Source organism: Oenanthe melanoleuca, chromosome 1 (assembly GCF_029582105.1).
Source record: "Oenanthe melanoleuca isolate GR-GAL-2019-014 chromosome 1, OMel1.0, whole genome shotgun sequence".
In the NCBI taxonomy this organism is placed as follows: domain Eukaryota; kingdom Metazoa; phylum Chordata; class Aves; order Passeriformes; family Muscicapidae; genus Oenanthe; species Oenanthe melanoleuca.
The window spans coordinates 27,708,180-27,731,577 of NC_079333.1; the positions used below are offsets into that span (position 1 = coordinate 27,708,180).

Here is a 23,398-nt window from a genome sequence, read left to right on the forward strand (position 1 = left end):
AAGAGTAGGGGACAGAGAAAATCAATAGCTTCTCTGGCAAACTGATGCTCACAAAATCCTCGTCAAACCCTGATGGTGTCCCCTGTCTTGCACAATGGAACAATGTGCTTTGTCTGACCCACAGCGCTATGTCATATGGAATCTTCTCCAGGACAGCTTGTTCCCCAACAACCACATCAGCTGCTAAACATGAGTTTTTCTGCCAGGAGGGAAGAATGGAAAGCCCAGGACAAAAAGTGAAACTGTGGAATGAGCAGGGCAGGATAAAAAAAGGCACGACACAAGAGTAAAAAGTCAGACCTCCAGGATTCGAAAGATACAAGCAGAAGCAGAAACGTTGGGGTCTCCTCACCTGACTGGCTGGTGCTAACATTGATGGTGGCAAAGTGGGGCGCTTCTGAGCTCAGCTCAGTGACCAAGTTGACGGCCTGGATCTCGAAGGTGTAGTGCACGCGGGCCAGGAGGTTGGAGACCTGGACGCGGCTCTCGGTGAGCCCCACCTGGCGCGGCTCGAACTGCACGCTGTCCCCGCAGCGCACGCACGGCCCCGCCGCGCCCGCCGGGCACACCTTGCACACCACGTTGAAGAAAACGTCCTTGCGGCCGCCCAGGTCCTTGGGCAGCCGCCAGGTCAGCAGCACGTTGGAGCCAATGATTTCATAGCTGAGGTCACGAGGAGCAGAGGGGATGCCTAGGAAACAGGGCGAACGATCAAAATGCCGTGAGAGAATGGGAGAGAGGTGAGGGAAGCAGGAGGCAAAGCAGAGGGAAAAGAATGGAAAAACAAGCTGCTGCTTCTTCGCATTCTTACTCTTTAGTTGTTTGAGCGAGGCTAAGAAAAACACTCTTGGCTACACCAAGCACACACGTTAACAAAGGAACAACTGTATTAGCACATTTTGGACAAACAAAATTACAAAGAAGAGTTTTTGTTTCAAGGGTGTGACTTTTTCATTTCCCTGAAAGAACAGCCATTGTTTGGGGAAGTGCCAATCCCTTGAAATTTTAAGCTTTGCATGAGCTTAGTAAAGATTTCTCTCTATTGAAACCTATAATTCTCTCCTTTGCACCGAATATCTCTGAACTTTCCCAGACTTCAGTTAATCTGTTGCATCTGTTCCAGGAATTGGACACCAGTTTTGCCTGCAATTATTCCTGGTGCCAGCCAGATTCCTCAATGGCATCAGAGGTAAACTCTGAAAGCTGCCCACTCTGTGCATCCAACACTTCCCTTGATGGCACAGAAACAGTGGAGGAAGAGGAAAATGCAGAGGCTGAGAAGAAGGCATGGGGATGAGAATGGGACAAGACACTGCAGCTAAGAAGTGAAACGTTCAGAAAGGTAGAAGCAGGCAGCAGAACTGCACTTCTAAACCTGGGCACAGACACAAAGCAAGACAGGAAGGGGAGGGACAGAGGCTGAGCTCAGTAACAGGGAGGGGTAAAGGAAACATTATTTACAGAACATTTCCCTCTGAAGGCTGTAATGAAACCCAAGAATCCTCATTCTCAACATCACTCTACAGTAAGGTGCAGGAACAAAGGGAAATTTTGGGAAGAGGGGAATTGCAACTCCTCCCAAATAATCTGGGCACATTCTCTCTCACTAACTGCCCTTCTAACTTTCAACCACTTAATCCAAACACTTACCAGTGCAGGGAGCATCAGAATTGTCTGAAGCAGATCGATAGTACCGGTTCTGACACACACATTCCCGGGAACCCGGCAGTGGGGCGTGGCTGTGGGCAGGGCATAGATGGCAGGGGTCATCTCCCACAGATACTTTAAAGAAACCAGGGGCACAGGCTAAGAGGAGGAAAATAAGAGAGGCAAAAGCAGGAAAATCATTAATTCAGATTTCAGAAACACTATAATCTTATTTACATCTAATTTGTGCAGCCACTGCTGGGAGAAGTTATTGCATAGAGCTACTACTTGTTTTGGTTCTTTATAGAGCATATTTTGTTCAAGCTGCCATTTCAAAACAGTTGATTTTATTCTATATGTAAGGGCTTAAACTGATTCACTGGCAGATGAAAGAGATCCAGTCCTGAGACAGCTTTGGCCACCTCAAATAATTGTCTTCTCATTATTCACTCAAAGAGCTTTTAGACTGGAGAAACCAAAGAGCTCAGCCAAGTGACTTGTCTTGAAATATCAAAAAGTGACCCACACTTCCTTCCCCCCACCCAACACAGACATAAAATTGGATTTTTATGCTGCCTACAACAGTTACATTGCTTAAAGTAATATACACTACCATTGCTGATTCTGCATTAAAACAAAGAGCAGACACTAAGACTGGCACTGCTATTTTTTTCCTGTAGGTCTGAAAACTTCCCAGTAATGGATAAAAGCATGTTAATTAGTCAAATTTAATCTGCAAATGCATAGGAACATGTATATCCAACAAGCTGAAACAAGGACGGAAATTCATCCTACAGGGAAAGAAAACAAAAAAACCAATTTATTAACCATATGAGAGTATGGCACATTCTGGTTTGGCAAAGATGCCTAATAGGAGGTGCTTGGACTTTATATTGAAGTGCTAGGATACAGCTTTTACTACTTTTATGTAAGTTCTCTTACACCTGATTTTCTATTTAAATAGATGCAGCTTTTTTAGATTTTACAGACTAACAAGATCAAGCTAAAGTTCATTTGCAGCTGACATTTGGTTCATTAACTTCATAATAAAGAGCATTTACAAGGAATGGGGAAGTTTCAGATAGGCCCCAGATAAGCACTTGATGTCAAAAGACACAAGGGACACCCTCAAGAGCAGAACTGCTCTAATGGTTACTGTAAGCAGAATATTCCAAAGGATTGAGGACAACAAAGTTACCTAAAAAAAGCAAGGCAAGTAAGAGAAGAATATTGTGTAGAGGCATTATATGAAATTAGGATCATATGGGTTCAATCCCCTTTGTGGCTATAGGCACAGTCCAGAAATAACAGCCAATAGCATCTGTGGAGTCCCATCATGTTTATGCCTCTTGTATTACTTCATCTTCTCTGTAAAAATTCTTCTTGGATGCAGAGCAACCTCCACACAGAAAAGAGTGGTAAGTCTTGGAACAATTCAGACCATAACTCTGAATGATAGCTGTTAGATAGGGGAACACTGTTTCTTTCCAGGACTCAAAAAATGACAACATTCATTGTGTGATACACTGCCATTTGGAAAGGAAAGGTGAAGAAGAGACTGTAATTTTTCATGTGATGGATGATGGTAAGAAAAGTGCAACTGCCTTTGCCTTCAGGCCTTTATCCAGCAGAAAATCAAATTATTCCCATACAGAGAGATACGTCCATATGTTTGTATGGACAAAAAAGAGTGTGTAAGATTTTATCCACTTTATAAATTATTCCCCTTTCCCTTAATTTTAGCCCACTTAACAGCCACAGATATGGAATACAATATTCACACTTCTTGGCAAATGCACCTGTACTGAAACTACGAGTAGGATAAATAGGAAGCTCTCATCCAACACACTGCATAGTCATTCAACCAAAATTTCAGGGATCTTTCTTGATTTATTTATTTCAAGTTTGAGAATACTAAACTTAATGTGAATGTCTTTACTTTCTTAAAAGTAATTTTATCTCACCTGTTTTTTTCTTGCATCAAACTCCTTCTGGAGCTTTTGTTGAGCTTAGAACTAATGACACATTCATTCCACTTGTCAAGGCAGACCCTGCAGAATGGTTCTTTTCTTTCATTCAGTATTACAGCCTGCTATCAAGTAGGACAATGACCCTGCTGCTAGTCACAAAAGTGAAAATGAACAGGTAATGGTAATGTCTATCATGTATGTGATGCTAAAGAAAAATCTGTAGAGGGTACAGACTACCCCTGAAGTACAAAACCATATTTGCCTTACAAGGACAGAGGAAATAGGTTTTGGGTAAATTCACCTTTAGCCCAATTGCAAATCATATGGAAAACTAGCAAAGCTGTGGATGAATATTATTTCTGGTATTTAGTAAATAAAATCAATTTTAAAATAAACATGCTGCGTTAAAATAAATAAATATTTATTTTTACATAATTCTTTGAAGTTGACTGGAAACATGCTGTTGAGCCTCGGGTTGCAGGGATGAGGTCTGAAGAGACAGCACACTGTTGATGAATTAGCCAAAGGTAGTCAGCACAAATGCAGTGCTTTAGGTTTTATGCAATGGAACAAAATGGTGCAGCACCTCCTCAGTAAAGAAAGGCAGTCTATGTAAGTAAGAGCACCTCTATTGCTTAAAAGGCCATGCAAGATTTCATCAATGCTATGGGCAGTCACTCCAAGCAACCAAAAACATTCAAAAGCTGCTTGTAAAAACCAACCAACCAACCAACCAACCAACCAACCAACCAACACACAAAGCAAGAACACAGGACTGGAGAGGGACATGGTGTGAGCTAATGAATAACAATGTTACCTGCTCATGTATGCCACTGATGCAGTACACTACTACACAGACAACACTCTGGAATAGCTATGTGTAACAAACACTAGTGATCAAATACTGTTCTTAACTGCCTCACAAAGCCTAATTTCACAGTCCATGCACTGTGCTTGGCATTTTATGTCTGAACCATATGCAAAGGTAGGTCATTGCTGTCTCCCCAAGCACGCCCCAGTGTCCAATGCCTTCTGTCTTGTCTTGACTGAGCTGATTCCTCGCTGCCTAAGATATCTCTTACTCACTGAGGCAGCATCTGTTTTTGAATGCAATCCCAGAACTGTAAGAGTCACTCAATGAAGAATTGTTTATTTAGGCTCAAGAGTAATGACACCATGAGAACAGGTGACTTTACAGTAAATTACAGGTTTAAACAAGAAGAGTATTTCCACCAAACAAAGTAGCAGGCTTCCGAGAAAAACTTCAAATATGAGCAGCAGACATTAAAAAAAAAAAAAAAAAAAAAAACCTAACCACATTTAAGAAGGAACCTGGCCTGTTTGTGAAGTGATTTTGATACAGTTGCCATTTAAAGTAAAATAGCAAAATTAATGTAAACACAGATCTTCTTCTAACCTCTCCAGGTCATATATTCCCTTGTCCTTTATTTAACTGAAGCAGAATGAAACAGCCACATAGGCTTATTAATAAGCATTCCACTAGACCTGAGCAAACTGAAGAAATAAAACTTCACTACAGCTGCTCCACCAATGAAACAAATTTCAGTAATATGCTCACATGTCCTATGTGCTAGAGCAGACTAGACTGATGTGTTGGCTACACCAGCATGTGTACATGCTACAGTGACCACAACATGGTGGAGTTCAAAATCCAGAGTGCAGTGACCAGAGCAAAAAGCAAGCTCACAACACTGAACTCTGGGAAAGCCGATGTGACCACCTGGGTGATCTGGAGGACTCCTGTGGGACAATGCCCTGGAGGGAAGTGTGACTCAAAAAAGCTAGTTCATGTGCAAGAATTACCTCTTCCAACTGCAAAAGCATTCTATCCCAACAAGCATAAATTCAGGCAAAAAATGCCAACAGGCCTGCATGCTTGAACAGAGCTCCTAGCACATAAAGGAAGTACATGGAAGCAGAAGCATGGACAGGTAGCCTGAGAGGAACACAGAGGCATTGTCCAAACACGTAGACACATGGCTAGGAAAGCCAGAGCCTACCTGGAATCACATCTGGCACTGCATGTCAGAAGTGAGAAGGGTTTCTTTAAGTACAGAGGTGGCTCAAGGAAGACCAGAGAAAATGTGGGTTGACTGCTGGGTGATACAGGACAAGTTCTTCACATCAGTCTTTACTACCAAGAGCAACCTTTAGGAACTCTAGGTCCTGGAGACCTTGAGGAATTCTGCAGCAAGGAAGATGATCTTTGCCTGCTACTCAGCTTTGGTGAGGGCACACTGGGAGTCCTGTGTTGAGTTCTGTGCTCCCCAGTACACCAGAGACATTAACATATTGGAGAGAATCCAGCAGAGGGCTGTAAAGAAGGTGAAGGGTATGGATGGGACTGCTCAGCCTGGAGAGGAGAAGGTTTCCAGGAATCTCATGAATGAGCAGAAATAGCTGAAAGGAGGAAGCAAAGAGGACAGAGCCAGGCTCTTTTCAGTGTTTCTCAGTGACAGGCCCAGAGGTGAATAGCACAAACTGAGACACAGGAGGTTCCCTCTGAACACAAGAAAACAATTTTTTACCGTGAGGGTGACTGAGCACTGAAGCAAGTTACCCAGTTGTAGAGTCTCCTTCCCTAGAAAAATTCAAAAATAGCCTGGACCTAGTTCTGGGCTACTTGCTATAGATAACCCTACTTGTGCAGGGTGGGGGTTAAGGTGTACTCCAGAGACCTCTTCCAAGTTCAGCTATTCTGTGTTTTCCCTTAAACATAAGCCAATTAAAATGTGTGGATAGAACCTTGTGGTCTTGCTTGCCTCACTGCCAGATCATTCATCACATACATGATTGTGGGTGGGTGGACAGGGAACAATGAATGGCAAGTTCTTGACAGTTCTAGACTACATCTCATTTCAGATGTTCAGAAGTGAAAGGAGAATAGGATTGTCAGGTTCTCTCTGAGGGAGGGGGCTGAGAAAAGACTTTAAACAAGACAGAGAAGTGTAAAGAAAAGCAATAAGGAAGAGATCCACCTGCCTGGTTCCACTCACACTGCAGAAATTGCACCTGAAGAACTATGGAGTGGAATACTGAGCAACATAGGAGGGAAGATCTCTCCACAGTGATTATCTTTTATTGTCTAGTGAAAAAAATAATTACTACATAAATCTATAATCTCACGTTGTTATTTCCAGAAGGGATGGCAGATACAGAGAAACGATCATGCTTTGAAACTCTCATTCTGCCCCTGGGTATTTCTATTTCCAGAAGAAAAACAGCAAAATGAAATCATACAGCATACTGCAAGCAAAGCAGATTTACAGTGATTAAACATGATTCACATTTCTCTCTCACCTTCCTAATAAAATATAGTTGGAAAAAGAATACTATGGCCTAAATTTTATTATTGCTTACATTTTACATCTGTAATTTTGGCCAAAACAGCTGGACTGAATACAGTAGACATTAACTGGCCTCCAGCTACACAGAGCTAAAGAATGGCCTCCAAAGGCAGGCACTGCAGCTATCACCAACTTTCTGCTTCCACCTGAACCCTGCCTCTGCATCCAGTCAGAGAGCTGCTTACATTCACAACACCTTTATCCCTTTCCAAAATTGCCTAAGAGAGGCTGCCCACAGCACTCAGGACTTTAGCCCACAGACAGCAATAATAATTGTTCCCAGGACATGGAGCTTTTCCTGGCATTGCCTCAGTCCAGTCACTATAAATAGTATATCGAAGGTCGAGTCAGGAGGAAAGAGAAAAAAATTCCCTGGCAATCTAAATAGGCAAAAGCCACTTCCTTTTATTCAAGCAGTTGCAGTGAGCCTAGGGCTGTCTTTGCACACAGGGAGAATCCATCTCTCATTTGTTTCTGAATGATCTTACCTTGCATTCCCTTTTCCTTGCAGATCACAGCACCAGGTCCCCTTGCTGTGGTCCTACAGCCTCACTAGGACAGTCATAGCAAACACTCAGACTGCAGCAGGCCCTCTGCACCAGGACTAGTATGGTTTCCTTTAGTGAACACTACCACTTTCATCCCAGAGAAAGCCTGAACGAGAGCAGCTCCTCCTGAAACACCTCCACCATGTTCCTGCAGAACAACTTCACACAGAACACGAACACCAGCCAAGCCACGGCCCTTGTCACTGGTGACAGCAAGACCCACCATCCCCCAGCACCAGGACTTTCCAAGAAAACACAGACCTAGCTCTGATTGATCCACAATACCCAGTGCAAGGACAGAGGGCTGCAGAGCTAGCACCTCGGGGGCAGAGCAAGCTGCCACTTCCCATCAAGCCCAGCCTTCCATGAAAGGAGAAGGCAGAGCCCGGAGTGCGCAGGCGCTTCTCCCTCAGCTTGCCTCAGTCATTTTTCATATCTTGGCACAGCATCAGAATGCCACAGCAGCTCAGCTGGGCACAGCTCATCTCAGACACTGACCCAGTTTTCCTCAGCTCCCCCTACAACACTCAGCCTGTCTTTGCCTCACTGCTCACTGGAGACAAGTTCCACCCGGGAGGCCAGAGGAGCAGCTCCTGACAGACTTCTGGCAATAACAAACAGCAAAGCCAGCAGAGAAGAGCGCTGGAATCATGAAGTGGCAGTGGGGAGAGGTGCAAAGAAAATGAAAAATGAACAGACGACAGACCAAGAACTGAAGAGGAAGAGGCATTAAAAAAGCTCACTCAGGCAGAAAGGGCAGAGAGTAAATATTTGGAGAACTAAACAAAATGCAGCAAGGGAAAATGGACCAAGAAAGGCAGTTGGGAATGTCAACAGAGCTTTAGGCACACCCAGCAGTGACTTTAGGGAACGTGATACAGGTGACATTGCCTTTTTGTATGCAGATATGACTTGGAACTGAACTGGGACACAAGAAGACATTTGGAAGAGCATAAAATTGCTCTCTTCTTGACTAAGACAAGTGATCTGTTTCTTATATGGGAGCTCTGCTCCCAGGTATACTGTGGGGCAGCATGAATAAATACTGGATGTGAGAGTATTGAAAACGAACAGCATCAAAGCTGGCACTGGAGTCAAACTGGGGAGGACGAATGGACACAGATGATTTTGAAGCCTAGGGAAAACTGGATGTGCAGAGCTACAGGGGTCCTAAAATAAGAATGACTCTAGGCAACGGGATAGAGCTTGGCACCTAGAGGGCAGGATGATGGAAAGCAGTTAGACACTGATAATATTATAGAAATATGCAGACATTTAGACATTACATTTCTCAATTGCTAGAAAGACAGCATAATTAGTATGCAGAAAACACACTTCAAAATAAACATTGTAGTGTCTTTTAGATAAAGCACTTCTTCCATCTGACTGCCCCTCATGAATATATCTGTGGCTACGTTCTGGTGGCAGTAAATTCATACTGGGCCAGGCTATTCCACAGTGACTGCTACTGTGCATCTTGCATCTTGCTCTGAATAAGGTGGGATCAGCCAGCAATAGAAGCAAGGCACAGTGATGCAATGGGGCCCTGGGTTGATCTAGAGTTTCACAGTTACTACAACTGTTTGGGTGGAGAAGAGAGAGTGGAAAATGAAAAAAACATAAGGAGAGAAAAGTGTGTCTTTTGAGTCTGAAAGAAGAGCATCAAATCAACTGAGATAAAATAAATGAAGTGACTAAGAACTCTTTCCTGCTTAACTGTTGATAGGAGATCAGTTGAGTAAGGGATTTTTTAGGTAAAAGAGGTGGAGCTGAAGCAATTACTGGCTAATTATATGTGGGAGAACTGCCAGGAAATGGGTTGTGTGAAGAAAAAAAAAGGCAAAAACACAAGAAGAAAGATTTGGGCAGGGTAGGACAGAATATGAGTAGACAGCAAGCACTTGATACAGGAAAAGAAACAAGCTACTTGAAAAGCACCAAAATGTATGTGCAAGTAGCAGAAGAAGGCTGGAGAAGCTAATGAAAGGAGCAATATGGAAGAAAAAAAATTTGAAAAACTAATTTAGATCAAGGAACCAAACATTACTGTCAACTGTGAGTTTACCTTGAAATTAAAGCTCTTGCCCAGGAGAGGCTAAGACACTGGTTTGTTAATTTTGAAGCAGAGCAGGCTGTGGGGCAGGAGCTTATGGCTGTCATCAGCCACCTAATGGGAGGATATGAAGGAGGTGTAGGAGTGAGGTGGCAGAACATGAGATAACAGACACAAGTTGTAATAACCTCTTACTACATCTTACTAAACTCTTCTTTTACATAGGAAAAAGTAATTTCACCATGGGTGTTGTCAAATATTGGAACAGTTGCCCAGGGACATTGTGTAATCTTCATCTTCAGTAATAACTAAAACTAGACTAGAACAGGCCTTGAGTGACCTAACCCAATTAGGTCCTGCTCTGAGCATGGGGTTGAAGCAGATGACTTTCACATGTCCCTGCAACGTAAATTATCTTGTGGTTTTAAAGGAAGCAACCTTTAAGTGATTACAATTTAAGAAGAGCTTATTGTGCTCTTTTTTAACTTTGCCACTAGTATGTGCTTACTTTTAGCAGACTACTGAATCTTTTACTTTAATATAAATCTTAACATTCTCTTAGCCTCACATGCTGCAAAAGGTTTATCCAAGCTGGTGAGAAAGGACATTTTTTAATAACAAGAAAATAATCATTCAATATTCTTCCCAAATGAGACCTCCAACAGCTCCGTGCACAGCAGCTTGCTCCCGTAGTTATCAGTAACACAGATGTGATTCCTCCTGCAATCAGAAGGGACTGCATACAGCCAAAGGACGTGGGCAATTTTATGGAATCCTTACAGCTACTACAGATGGTAGGCAGACCTCTTGCTTGCTAAATACTCTCAGAAACAAACATCCAGAGCAAAAAGAGAGGAGAGGCAGCCATGTGGATGGCTAACCTTGGTAAACACCCCAATGCCTACCCAGCCACCTTCTTACTCTCCCCCCTCAGCAAGACATAGAGAGAGAACTGGATGAGAAAGCTCGTGGGCAGAGGTAAAGAAGTTATAAAGACAGGGAGCTTGTTTACCAATTACTATCGCAAGCAAAACAGACTTGGCTTGGGGAAATTTAATTTATTGCTGATTAACATAGATTTGGGTAATGAGAAAACAAAAACAAACATTAAACCAACACCTTTCCTCCTCCTTCTCCCAAGTTCAGCTTAACGCTTTTCACTCCAAACTTGTTCCCTCATCCTCTTTCTGGCTGCTGTTTTCTGCCTCTGGTTAAGTATGTTTGTACAGAGATGCCACACACATGGCTTATCAGCTCAGCTCTGCCCAAAGCTCTGTCCCTCTTTATTTGGAAGTCAGCTTAGCACTTTATCAGGCAGTCATTCCTCTTCTTTTTTTGGTCTATGTTGCCATTTTTAAAATATTTTTTAAAATGTCCCAGTCATAAATTCTAAATATTATTTTCAAAAGCACCTGGTAATTTAAATCCTATATGATTTTGCAAGGCAAGGCACCCTGTGTGTATATATCTACAAAAAAAAAAGAAACTAAGGTCCTAACCTTCTTTTTTCTTCTGTAAACTGCCATTCTCTTTCCTGACTGTCCAGCATGACAAGTCTACTCAGATAAAGTCAAAAGTGAATCCCATGCAGACTGCACCCCACATCAGCCAAAGTCCTGTTTCACTCTTCTATTTAGCTGGAGAAATCTGCCATATAGTAACACAGAGCCAGCAGTCTTATAAAAGTAAGGAAAGAAAGTACCTTAAATCATGATGGGGGCAGGGGGGGGGAAAAGGGCTTTCTATCTATCTGCCCAGAATGGCTCTTGGCAGATTTGTTGTTCTAAATAAAGTGATAACAGCTGGTCCAGGAAGGACTCCACAGGCTTGCATATGGTGAGGGGGAAGGCAATGCCCACACACTCCAAAGTGTAAGAAGGAAACTTACTTCTCCTTCTTGTCCTTGGTTGATTCTTCAGTCTTACTAAGAACACCTCTTTGGATTATCATCAGTAGAAATCTGCCCTTGAGCTGTGTCTTTTGTTCTGTGTCTCATCTAGCACATCGTGGCAGCTCTGTACCATGGTGTATGTCTGTTCTTAGGAGGGGAGAACATGTACAGAGGAGAAGGGCTGGAGAGGACTCCAGGCAGAGAAACACCAAGCTAGGGGACATGAGCTGAATGTGGCTTCATTCAGACAGGACAGCAACACATTGTTAGCAGGAGAACAGACAGGAATGATGATCAAGCCAGAGTTCACAAGGAACACGAGGAGAAAAGAATAGCCTTTAACATTATGATTCATATTTGGTTGTCATTGGCTGCTCCAGGCTGCTCACGGAATCTCAGAAGTAAATTATAGGAACCAACTTTTGTAGCTTGATAGACTGTCATTATTTCAGTTATTCCTTGTATTATTAGCCATGTTCATCTATGTCCAGCTTCTATGACAATGAGGCTGCAAGAAAGTATCAGCTTTCACTGAAAACTATGAAAAATGGATATTTAAAAAAAAATCCTTATTTTTATTTGGCAAGCCAAATTTCTTTTTTTCTTTTTTTTTTTTTTTGACTGCTTAAGACTACTATATCAAACTAAATTATTGACTGGCAGTTATTTAAACTACTCATGCTACAGATGCAGACAAGTTTAGTGCCATACAGAGCTGCTCTACGTCAGAGCTTACTGTCTCTGGAGCAGCACTAAATGAATGTAGTTACATTTCTCTCAGAATGAGCAGGATAAAAAGGCACACATATTTTAATTATTCTCAAAGTTTAAACAAATGAAAAGCACTTAGCAATTTTAATTGCCTTTTAAGTCTCCAGCACAATGACCTGTATTTTAATAAAGCTATTTTGCATGACCCAAATCACTTCATGAAGCAGGAATTTAAGGTAACATATTGACAACTATTAATTATTCATTGCATTGGCACTCGTTGTTAACCAGAGTATTTGTACATTCCATGTCCAAGTTGAACTCTTGTTTGAATAAATCCAACTTTTAAATTGTGTCTGCAGCCAAAACTGAGTTCCACATGACATTTATGTTTTAGACTACTAAGAGTAGTGCAGCAACATTTTACACTGCTGAGATATTCTGAGTAGATTTGTATTAAAATGAAAGAAGCTTCAGAAGAACATCATACACAAATTATATAACCAACATAAGCAGTTTGCACTAATGGACTGTCCTAAGCCTGAGATAGGAACACAGTCATGACATCAGACTGGGTGTTCAGTGGCCAGATTTTAGCCCAAAACCACTTCTGGGTGATAGTAATGTACTCTGCTTCCTCCTACAAACATTTCACAGAAATACCATTGGCCCTGGGGCAGAGAGTACATTACTGGTAATGATGATACTATTATGACTGCTTTTTCTATTCAGGACAGGCTCACAGAGCCACATTTTCTCTGTCCCATTTCCCTTTTTTTAAAAATTTTATTACTATACACTACAAAAAGGGCCAGAAACAACTAGGACAGAGAGTGTATTAACGCTGGGTTCAGCTCTCCTCCATGTGGCATCTTTCTTCTAAAGCTGCTGCCTCTTGGTAAAGGAGTAGAATTATGGTAGATCTGGCTAGTGACAGCTCCTGCTAGTTCTGTGTAAGTGCCCCGAGAGGCTGTCCCTGGTAGCAGCTGTGACTAAGGCCTGAGTGGAATTTCCAGCTATGTTCTTAGCAAGCAGCAGTGTCCTGGTTTCAGCCAGGACAAGGACAATTTTTGCATTGCCTGGGAGTGGGTGTGGCTGCGGGGGTGTAACCAGGACCTGATGTTACTCTACATCACCTCTTATCATTGACAGGCATAGGGGAAGGGACTCTCACTCCCAGGAAAAGGGCATTCCTTTCCGTTGGGAGAGAACAGGTTGGAAACAGACAATCTGTTTATTGTCACTTCTCATGTCAATCATCTGCCTTACGCCTTTTGTTGTTAGTATTGTTGCTGTTACTGTTCATTTTATTATCTCATTGCCTTTTCCAGTAAATTGTTCTTATCTTAACTGATGATCTTTGTCTTTTGTGCTTCCAATTGGAGGGGGAGCGAGTGCTAACATGGTTTTAGTGGCAATAGCAAAATAGAGACCTCCATTCCTAAACCATGATAGGTGGTCACCCCAGCTCCAGTCTAAAAAGCTAAGTGTGTGAGAAGAGGCTGCTGATCTCTGTGAGAAATACTTTGCTCTCCAAACTCTGTGAAATACTGCTGACACAGAGAAGCAATGAAAGAATGGCTGCCTAAGGGGGAGGGGACAGAAGTTCTCTCACCTTGGCAGGCTCGCTCATCATCCACAGGCTGGTAGCCAGCCTTGCAGGTGCATCGCCCAATGGCCACCATCCACTCCCCTTCTCCATTGCAGTGCAGCCGGACACTCGAGGACCCCGTCGTGCTCGTCTCTTCAGCGTTGGGCACACACGTCCCCGGGGACTCCACCAGCGAGGTCCTCTCCCCGCCAGCAAACGTTTCAGGAAAGGAGGCAAACCCTTTCACCACAGCTGGGCACTTGTAGAAAAAGACCTGGACTGCCACCAAGGACATGCAGGCTCCCGAATCCTGGAAGGCCAGGTAGAAGCCGTGCTTGGTGAGTGGCCCGAAGCTACGCACTTTGACATTCATCTTGACCACCTTCCCAGTGCTGTCCACCTGGGAAAAGCTTTCATCAGCTGCAATCGTATCCACTTTGGTCCAGGGGCCCTCACGCCACTCTGGCATGTCCTGAGAGGCCGTGTCAGCCTCCGACTGGTGGTAGTAGAGTGTGAAGGTCTCCTTGCAGGAAGAGGCCACGGTGCGCATGCTGGCGCAGTCCCTCACGGAGAAGCGGAGGCGCACGTGCACGCGGTGGGCTCCGCGCCGCTCGATGAAGTGGGTGCGCAGCCAGTTATTCTGACCCGGCTCGGCCACGTTGCACACTTGAAAGGTTCGGATCAGGCGCTTCTTGTCATCCAGGACGCTTACCTCATCCCACTGCAATGGATACAGAGAGAAAAAAGAAACAGTAAAAAAAAACCCTGATTCAGTATTCAAAATGCACCAAAAATATAGCACAGGTCTCTGTCTTCCCCTTCTCCTTGCCATGTCTGGGACAAGATTCGAACTTGTTGATGCCATGCACAGCAAAGCATTCTAGACAGAGTATGACCCAGTAAAGAAGAGCAGTCAAAGCTCTGAAGTAAGAACTGTTGTGACAGAAAACATAAATCATGCAAACTTTGTCACACGACATCGAGAATCTTTAAATGCGAGAGTCACACTTTCTTCCTTCCTATTTTCCCATCTCTTATCTCCAGAGACAAAACAAAGGACATAAACAAATGAAACAGAGCAACAAGACACTGTTCTCTGGAAAGCACATTAAAGCAGAAGTCCCTTCTACCCAGCTTTACCACAGTGGGAGCTGTGCTCTGACATCTCCTATGCACATAAACCACACACCAGGTCCAGATCTTGTTTGTGCCTGGAGGAAGGCACAAAGGAGGGATAAAGAGGTGGGGAAAGCAGGTCCCTGTACAAAGCTGCAGGACAAAATCCTCCTCACCCTCTCAAGCTTTACAGAATAGGTACCAAGGCCCTGGGTACAACAGAGGATGTGCACAGTGAGACAGAAGAGAAGGAACCTGCTCAAGCATTCTCATGAAGGTCTGACCAACAATTCCTCACAATAAGATCTGCATTAGGACCATTTGCTAAGAAGAAACAACAGCAAGTTGTGGTGACCTATTACTTTCTCCAGTGTGAAACAGAAGCATCCATTTGCAGACCAGAACATCTTTAGGCAAGTTTGCAGCCTCCCTGGGCCCCAGTTTAGCTATGCCACCCGATTATGGAAGAGCTTAGTACAGCCTTCAGACTATTATGGACACCTGCTTTTTCACATGGCTACAAATAATGTCTCAGCAAAAAGTGTAAAGTTGATCAAGAGAGTTTTCAGAGCCCTGAGAGAATGTTAAAAAATTCAGGAGCACAGGTAGTGTTTTTCTCAATCTTTTCAGCAGCAGTAAGGAACTTTGAAAGAAAGAAATATTGCCAAGACATCAATATTGGCTTCAGGACTGGTGCCTCTGCCAAAATGCCAAAATACAAAAAGATTTGTAACCACTGAAGAACCTCTGAGACACAGGGTGTGCTGGGACATGACAGGATCCCCTGTTCTGATGGAAGAAATGTATCTTTGCTCACGAACAGGAGGGACCAATTGAGGGATTTAATCTCTCATTGACGGAGGAAGGGCCTACCAGCAGGAGACCTGAAGGTAAACCAAGGGCTGGCATGGCATAGACTAGGATGACAGTGCTAGTTGGAATCATGGAATCATGGGAGCACAGAGGGCTCAGGAGCACAACTGAAATGTTTGTACACTATGGGAACATTGGGCAATCATTCATGGCACAAAACCTAAAAATAACAAGTGCCAGATCCTGCACCTGGGATGAGTAACTGCAGGAACAGATACAAACTGGGAGAGCAGTCTGGCACTGCAGGGAAGGCCCTGGGGTGCTGGTGGGCAGCAGCTCAGTGAGTCAGCAGGGTGTGCCCAGGCAGTCCAGAGGGCACAAACCCTGTCCTGGGGGGCATCAAACACGGCAGCACAGCCGGGCAGAGGGGGGATCATCTGCTGTGCTCAGCGCTGGTGCAGCCTCACCAGAGTGCTGGCAGCACTTCTGGGCATCACCACTTCAGAGGGGTGGGTAAGTCTTTGAATGTGTGCAGAGGAGGGAAACAAAGCTGGTGGAGGGGCTGGAAGGTGTGTCCTTGGAGGAGTGGCTGAGGGCTCTGGGTTGGTCCAATCTGGAGAAAACAGAGGCTGAGAGGTGACCCCCTTGCTCTCTGCAGCTTCCTAGAGACGTGGTCAATACCCCAAGCCTGTCAGTGTGTAAGAGACATTTGACAGTGCCCTTTGTAACACACTTCAACTTTTGGTCAGCCCTTAATAAGGGGTTAGGCAGCTAGACTAAGTGATTGTTGTAGGCACCTTCCAATTGAAGTATTCTATTCTATTCTATTCTATTCTATTCTATTCTATTCTATTCTATTCTATTCTATTCTATTCTATTCTATTCTATTCTATTCTATTCTATTCTATTCTATTCTATTCTATTCCATTCCATTCCATTCCATTCCATTCCATTCCATTCCATTCCATTCCATTCCATTCCATACCATATGGAGAGTGGCTGGAGAACTCTTCAGTATCTCTGGAGCAGAGTGAAAGGAAGAGGGTAAGGAGGTGGCAATAGCATCCCACTCAGCAGCCTTCTCTCTTAACAATCTGGCTTTGCACAATACATTGTTCAAATTGTTCATATATACAAAATCTATAAACCAAGTCTCACTGCTTCCAGCTTCCCTTTCTTCATCAGCTGCATGAGCATCTTCCCAGCAGAGGTACAGTCAAGAAGAGGACAAGGGAAATGCTTACCCCATCAGAAGGGTGTGCAGTCCAGCCAATCTCTGAGGTCTCTTGAGTTGTATCCAGAAGTATTTCTGTTTGTATTTAAAAAAATTAAATTAAAAAAGTATTTTGTGCTATTCCATGTCAGACTAAAATCTTACCTGTTCCTCACAGGATATTCTTGTAGAGGGCTTCCATACACCAAGAATAAACATTCATGTTTTGAGATTAAATATGACAAGTTATGTCCATACTAACAAATTAAGAAAGGCCAAGACAAGGGCAGAAGCACTGGGAACATAATCATGCTAACCCATGATTCTCAAGTTGCTTGGCAATATTCTCACCAGACTTTCCCAGGCAAAGTATAAGCACACTGACAGCATAGAGCAGTTATCATAATGAGCAGTTCAGATGAGGCCACTGTCTTCTTTGGAAAGGAAAAGGGGGGGCACAAGATGAGCTATATGAATGCATGCCAGTCTCCTCACAGCTATGTCTGCCCATTTTATCTGCACATGTAAGTGTGGACACGAGGCCAAGACATGTTTGCTCGCAGTTCTGGAACCAAATTTCTTTGGGAGTTTAAAACTATGATCCAGCTGATCCTGTAATGGATTCACTTTGTTCTGGAGCTGGGCATTACATTGCAGGCCTGTGTAGGAATCCCAGTACAAAATAATCTGCTGCATTACACTGCTCAAGAGTAGGGTACATGCAGAACTTCACAGGCCTAGTTTATCTCCACATGTAGTCTGCATTTCCATTGTTATTGAATCTCCACTGGAGACAGATGCTAGCCTTGACTGCTCTTGGACATGTTATTTTCTGCTTGGGTACAAAGAAACACAGAAGAGATTCTCCAGTATTCTCCAAAAGAGAATGTCAGGGTCTGAGACCACTGTGGTACGCAAATGTGCTCTTCACTCTGTATATTTAGGACACAGAATAAGGAAATTACTCAGTTGAATAGGTATTTACACGTGTTGGTATATACTGTATAAATCAACTGGCTTTTCTTAATTTTTGGGAAGCTTCATTTGCTTATTTTGATTTTTATATTTCTCTCTTACTTCCTTAAAAAAAAAAAAAAAAACCTCAAAAAACAGATTTAGAAAAACCAACCCAAAACCTAACAGCAACAGCCAGCTCACTAACAAATAAGATTCATGATTCATTACTAAACCTTTCAAAGGTTTAATAATATGATTGTTCCATGCTTTATGCAGGAGAGAGTTCCTCAATGGTTTTCATTTCCAGTTTATGGATTGCTTATGTCACTATCCCTACCAACACACCTGGGGATTCACTCCACATTAGTCATTGGAAAGGAAAGGATCATCCTAAAGCACACATGATCAAGTGAACAAGACATGATCAAGTTTATACAGACCTCAGCCTTCCCTGAACTATATTCTCTATATTCCTATAGGACATTTTCTATTTGTTAGACCTCCCTGAGGATGCAGTTCCTTGATTCAAAAGCAGTGAAAAATATCTGCTTGCCAAAACTGGAAAGAACTACTGGTTAGCTAAAGTACAACCCCACCAAGATTATGTAACAGACCTCAGGAAATGCTGAGCTGCTCAGTTCTCAAGGATGGTTCAGCTCAGACAGCCCCTCTGAGCAGCAGAACATCTGCAAAAGGCCTATGCCTCCCTGAGGCACAATCTTCCCCAGGCTGTCCTGGCAGCAGAGGAACTTGGCATTCCCCCACGCCCATTACCTTCTCAATTGCACAGTCTGGCAGGCTTGCACTGTGTCATGTCATTACTTTGCTACTGGGATCCCAGACATGGCCTTGATATGCTGAAATAATATACAAGGCCATTTTTCAACACAGAAAGAACTTTTTTTTCTAATCAGATCTGAGTCTCCCATTCACCAAAGTACAGTGCTTCTAACCCATGGAAACTCTAGAAGAAAGTAAAATAGAGAAAAGTTAATCAGGGCATGGAAAGCCATGTGGAAAGTGAGAAAAAAATGAAGAAGAAAGAAAATAGAAAAGACTTGCTCAGTAGCCTGTGCTCTGCCATGTCAAGCATATTCTCCAGATAACTTCTCACCAGTGAGCAAGGTAATATTTACCAAGCATGTGAGTATTTTGCAAGCAAACAGAAATAGGCAGCCTGAAGCAGACAGAACTGTCCCTTTCACAGTGAATACTTTAAGTCAGAAACCACTAGAAAAATAAGAAAAGTACACAAGAATTTTGTGTGCATAAATCTAGTTTTGCAACCGACAGCCAAAAGTCCCTCACTATTTTTCTTCTTCCTCCCTCTCCTACTGGCTGTGTGCCTTGAATCACATCTCCAGTCACACTAGATGCACGCACACTCATAAATCTAACAAGCTGTTAAACTGCTCTCTAGCTCTGAGGACATCAGGCACAGTATGGTTCATGTTCCCAGGGCTAAAAACTCCAATCCCACAGAAGCACACAGCTGCATCCAAACCACCTCCCAGGACTGATCCTCAGTCCATCCTAACCTCTGACCTGTCTGCAGCCACTGTTTGTGAAAAGATTATTTGGCATGGGCCAAACAAACCCATGGCTGTGCTCACAATTTAATAGTATGAATGACTCCATGTGTACAGGTATAAACCTTCACTCTGACACTTTATTAACACTGATCATGTAGCATTCCACATTCTCACTGTGCTGGGACAGACCAGTATTCTGCTGCTCTTCAGCCCAGAGAGAAATGATCTGTTCAGCTGAATTCACCACCCTGGAAGAAAATGGCTTATACCTTTTCAAAATTGCTCAAAATCAAGGGTCTTGCAAGATAAGGTTAGACTCAGGCTCAGTCCTGCCCACGATGCTGCTAGAGGCAACACTGACTGAGGTATCTCAGAGTATCACTGGAGCAATATTCCACTCTGCATTAAAAATGAGGAATAGGCAAGATATCTGAGCAACCTAGAGGCTTTCAAACATGTGAAATTATGACAATTCTACAATCCTTCTTCCACTCCTGGTTCAATCTGTTTTGAAGAATGATATTCCAGTTTCATATTACAAGTGTTATTTTAGTTCAAGGAAGATAAAAATAACTTATGAGAGATTCTCCAGTATTTCTCTTCCCTAAACTAAAAAGAAAAAAACATCACTTTTTAAAGTAGAGTCAAATGTGTTCATTACACTCTGCAAAATCTAAACTCTCATTTGAATATCATCAGTTCTTGCAGGTCAGAAAGGATGAAATAAAAATCCTAAATACTTCAGCTAGTACTATTCTGTATTTACATCACAAACCAATCTCTTGGGCTACATTATGCTAAAATGTCAACATCCAAAAAAACTGGCAGAGGCTGGAAGCTGCTATTACAGATCAGGCTGTTCAGAATAGGCACATAAATAATTTTCAGAATTTGGTGTGCCTGTATTTTCAAGCAAGACTATTAAGTGTTTGTGTTACAGAGAAAATGATTCCCTGATGCAAGAGGATGACAATTCACCCAAGGATGGTTGACCCTTAGACAACCTTCATGGAGGCAGAGATGGCCCAACAGCTTTCTGGACTGAAGAACATTTGCCCTCAGTGTCTTAACAGTGCAGTGGTGCAAGAGGGAATTATACAACCAAAGCCTTGCAAACTACAGACATGGACAAGAGAGTCGATCCTGAGAAGAGAGTAAAAGAGCCCCTTTAACTGTGTGATGAGAATCTGGTACTAAAACTGTAGAATCACTGAATGAAACAAGCTGGGAGGGAGGTACAGAGGTCATCTTGATCAACACCCTGCTCAAGGCCAGGCTAATTTACAGTAGCTTGCTCCTAACCTTGTCCAGTTGAATTCTGAATATATCCAAATGTACACTGGTAGAAGGCAATGGGCACTATGGTTAAAGGTAACATTCAGAGTTTGCTTTGCTATGCAGCTGAATGCCCCAAGCAGCAAAACTTGCTCGCTTAACAGACTTGAAAAGAACTTAAACATTTCTGATCTTATTCTGCCTTCTATGATCATGCCTTGAACAAGCTCGAAGAGTGTGAATACTCTCTAAGAAGGCTGGGAAGAGAAAGCATTCCCTGGGCTTGTGCAGAAAAAGTGTTAGAAGTTGTCAAATCCAGTAACCTCACACAAGCCAGGCTGCTGCAGCTCTGTGGCCCCAGGTACAACCAATAGCAGGGTTAAGTGGGTATTCCCAACAGGCACAAACACATGCAGGCACTGCACATCTATGAATGGCCAGCCACAAAGATCAGCACAGACAGAAGCACTCACCAGGCATGCAAACAGAAACAGCACCACCAATTGCCTCATCCTGCTCCCCTTTCTGGCTGGTCAGGATTAAGGTCTGTTAGTGGGAAATATATATGCATCTATATACAATGCAGACCTCTGCTATAACTGTCCTTAAAGATTTAGCCTCCTGACCTCTGGCTCTGTGGTCTCTCCCATCTGCTGGCACCTGAAGCTCACAGCCCCACTCCTGGTGTGAGCAGTCAGACAGCTTTACTCACTGGTGCATCCCTTCACACACACAGAGGCACGCTATGGATCCTCTACTGACTGGCTTTAAGGGTGCAGCCTAGCCAGTAGCTAGCCCTGGGTGCTTGCTCTCCTGGGTTGCTATTCTGTGGATCTCTCCATGAAGTGGTCTTTGACATGCAGCCTACCCAAGAGTTGGCCCTGGGATGATCTTGTCTCTGGGTGCACTGAGATACACAACACATAGACAGTGCTCTCAACGATTTTATGGTGACCAGAATAGCTGACCTGGACCTCCTGATAATTGACCTTCCCTCACCAGATAAACCCCTCCATTTGTCTCACTCATAGAGACACACACATTCAAACTGGTGTCTCATTCCTCCTCCAGACTCTGCTCTTTCCCTGGCTTCCCAATGCACTAACTCCACCATCAAGCTAGTCTGGCTTGATACAGAGATCACAGACCCACTAATACAAGCTCACTCACTTCAGCAGCTTGCATCACAGATGCACAGATCCTAGGACCTGTGGTCCACCTTGAGTTCCCAGCACTTGATTTTCATCCATTCCATGATCTCCAGCTGCTGGCAGCACTGACTCATGGGCCACTCTGACCTGTGGTTCAACTCCAGTTGCTGGTATATAAATGTACATACAAACACACACACACACACACACACACACACACACACACACACACAAAACAACGCCCCCTCACGCAGGTAACTGCTGAAAAATGGAATTTAATAAGAAGATAGGATAGGCAGTGGTGATTAGATGCCTGACAGCCATACAGACCTGCAGCTGGTATATGTGACTGGCCCCTTATCTCTCTTCTTTCTCACACTTAATCCTCCCTTTCCACACCTACGGTTACTCCCCTAAACAACCCGCAGTAAATTTGGTAGATTATTTTCCCTACATCCCATAATAAATTCCATGCCCCTGTTGGCAATAATCTCCTTCAATCTGAAAGGCGTTCCAGAAAGCACTTCCATTGATTTAATTTAATGGCTTCCATTCCCACCCCATGGACTGACCACACTCCTGTGATAGCTCTGGGAGAAGCTGGTCAGAGCATTTATTTATCTTTTAGGTTCCCCTGCCTTTCATTGTTCCTCTGTGTTCCCTTGAGCATGAGGAGAGGACTCTTTTATCAGGAACCTTTTATCACTCATATAAACAAATATATTTATGCATGGTCTACATAATCTGGAGACAAAATACAGTGAAACCTTTGAGAAGCCTTAAATACACTAGAACTTATTCCAAAGCAAAACAGCAATTGTGGTGAAATAAATAATATATCAATAGCTAATGACATATACAACTGTAGTAAGTGTTCTGTTTTACAAAAATGAATTGATGAAACAAGTAAAAAAACAAACAAAAATAGTAAAAAAATCCTACTTGTTCATAACTAACCAACATAAATGTTGCTGTTACTTTTTAAAAGAATTTTTTTTAAAGTTTAGCTATGACTTAACATGAAAAAACAAGCTACAAAGTTACAGAATATGCCTCCTAATATAAGAGAATATATGCAAAATCAATTAATATGAGACAAATGAGTTCAGATTTTTTTCTTGCATAAAGCTACATTGTCAATCCTGCAATGAATGATCCTGTATTACTTCAGCAATGCTACCTCTCAAATGCAATTAATTTTAGAAAAGCTGTTTGGAATCAATGGGATATGTGTTTAGTAAGTTCCATGAAGTATAATGTAATTTAACTGCTTGCTATGTCAGAGCAAAATGCTGACACTATCAGAACATCAAAGTTGTCATCTGCAAGGAGGAATTCTCACACTCCAACCAGGAGTTATGTACCATCTGTGAAAGAAAGAAATGACAGCCAAATGGTGCAGGATATGGAAATACACAGCTTTTTGCAAGGTAACACAGTTTTTAAGCTTTATGAATGATTGTGTATTTTTCTCTTTGCCAGCCCCTTTCTTTTGTTAAAGTTCTAAGGAAACTGTCAGGATTAGCATGTTGCACTACTACTGATGTCAGAAAATGCAGACA

At 42.9% G+C, this 23,398-nt stretch overlaps 1 protein-coding gene across 7 annotated transcripts in view; it reads right to left on the reverse strand.

Annotated features, from left to right (window-relative positions):
• The window catches only part of EPHB6 (EPH receptor B6), a 67,447-nt gene that overhangs the window by 21,210 nt on the left and 22,839 nt on the right, over nt 1-23,398 (reverse strand). For all 7 annotated transcript variants that reach the window (XM_056504305.1, XM_056504268.1, XM_056504260.1 and 4 more), the window contains exons 3-6: nt 16,953-17,017; nt 13,804-14,500; nt 1,651-1,806; nt 353-691 (exon numbers count right to left, since the gene is read on the reverse strand). In XM_056504305.1, the coding sequence (XP_056360280.1) occupies nt 353-691; nt 1,651-1,806; nt 13,804-14,500; nt 16,953-17,017 (1,257 nt within the window). The remainder of the gene's footprint in view (nt 1-352; nt 692-1,650; nt 1,807-13,803; nt 14,501-16,952; nt 17,018-23,398) is intronic.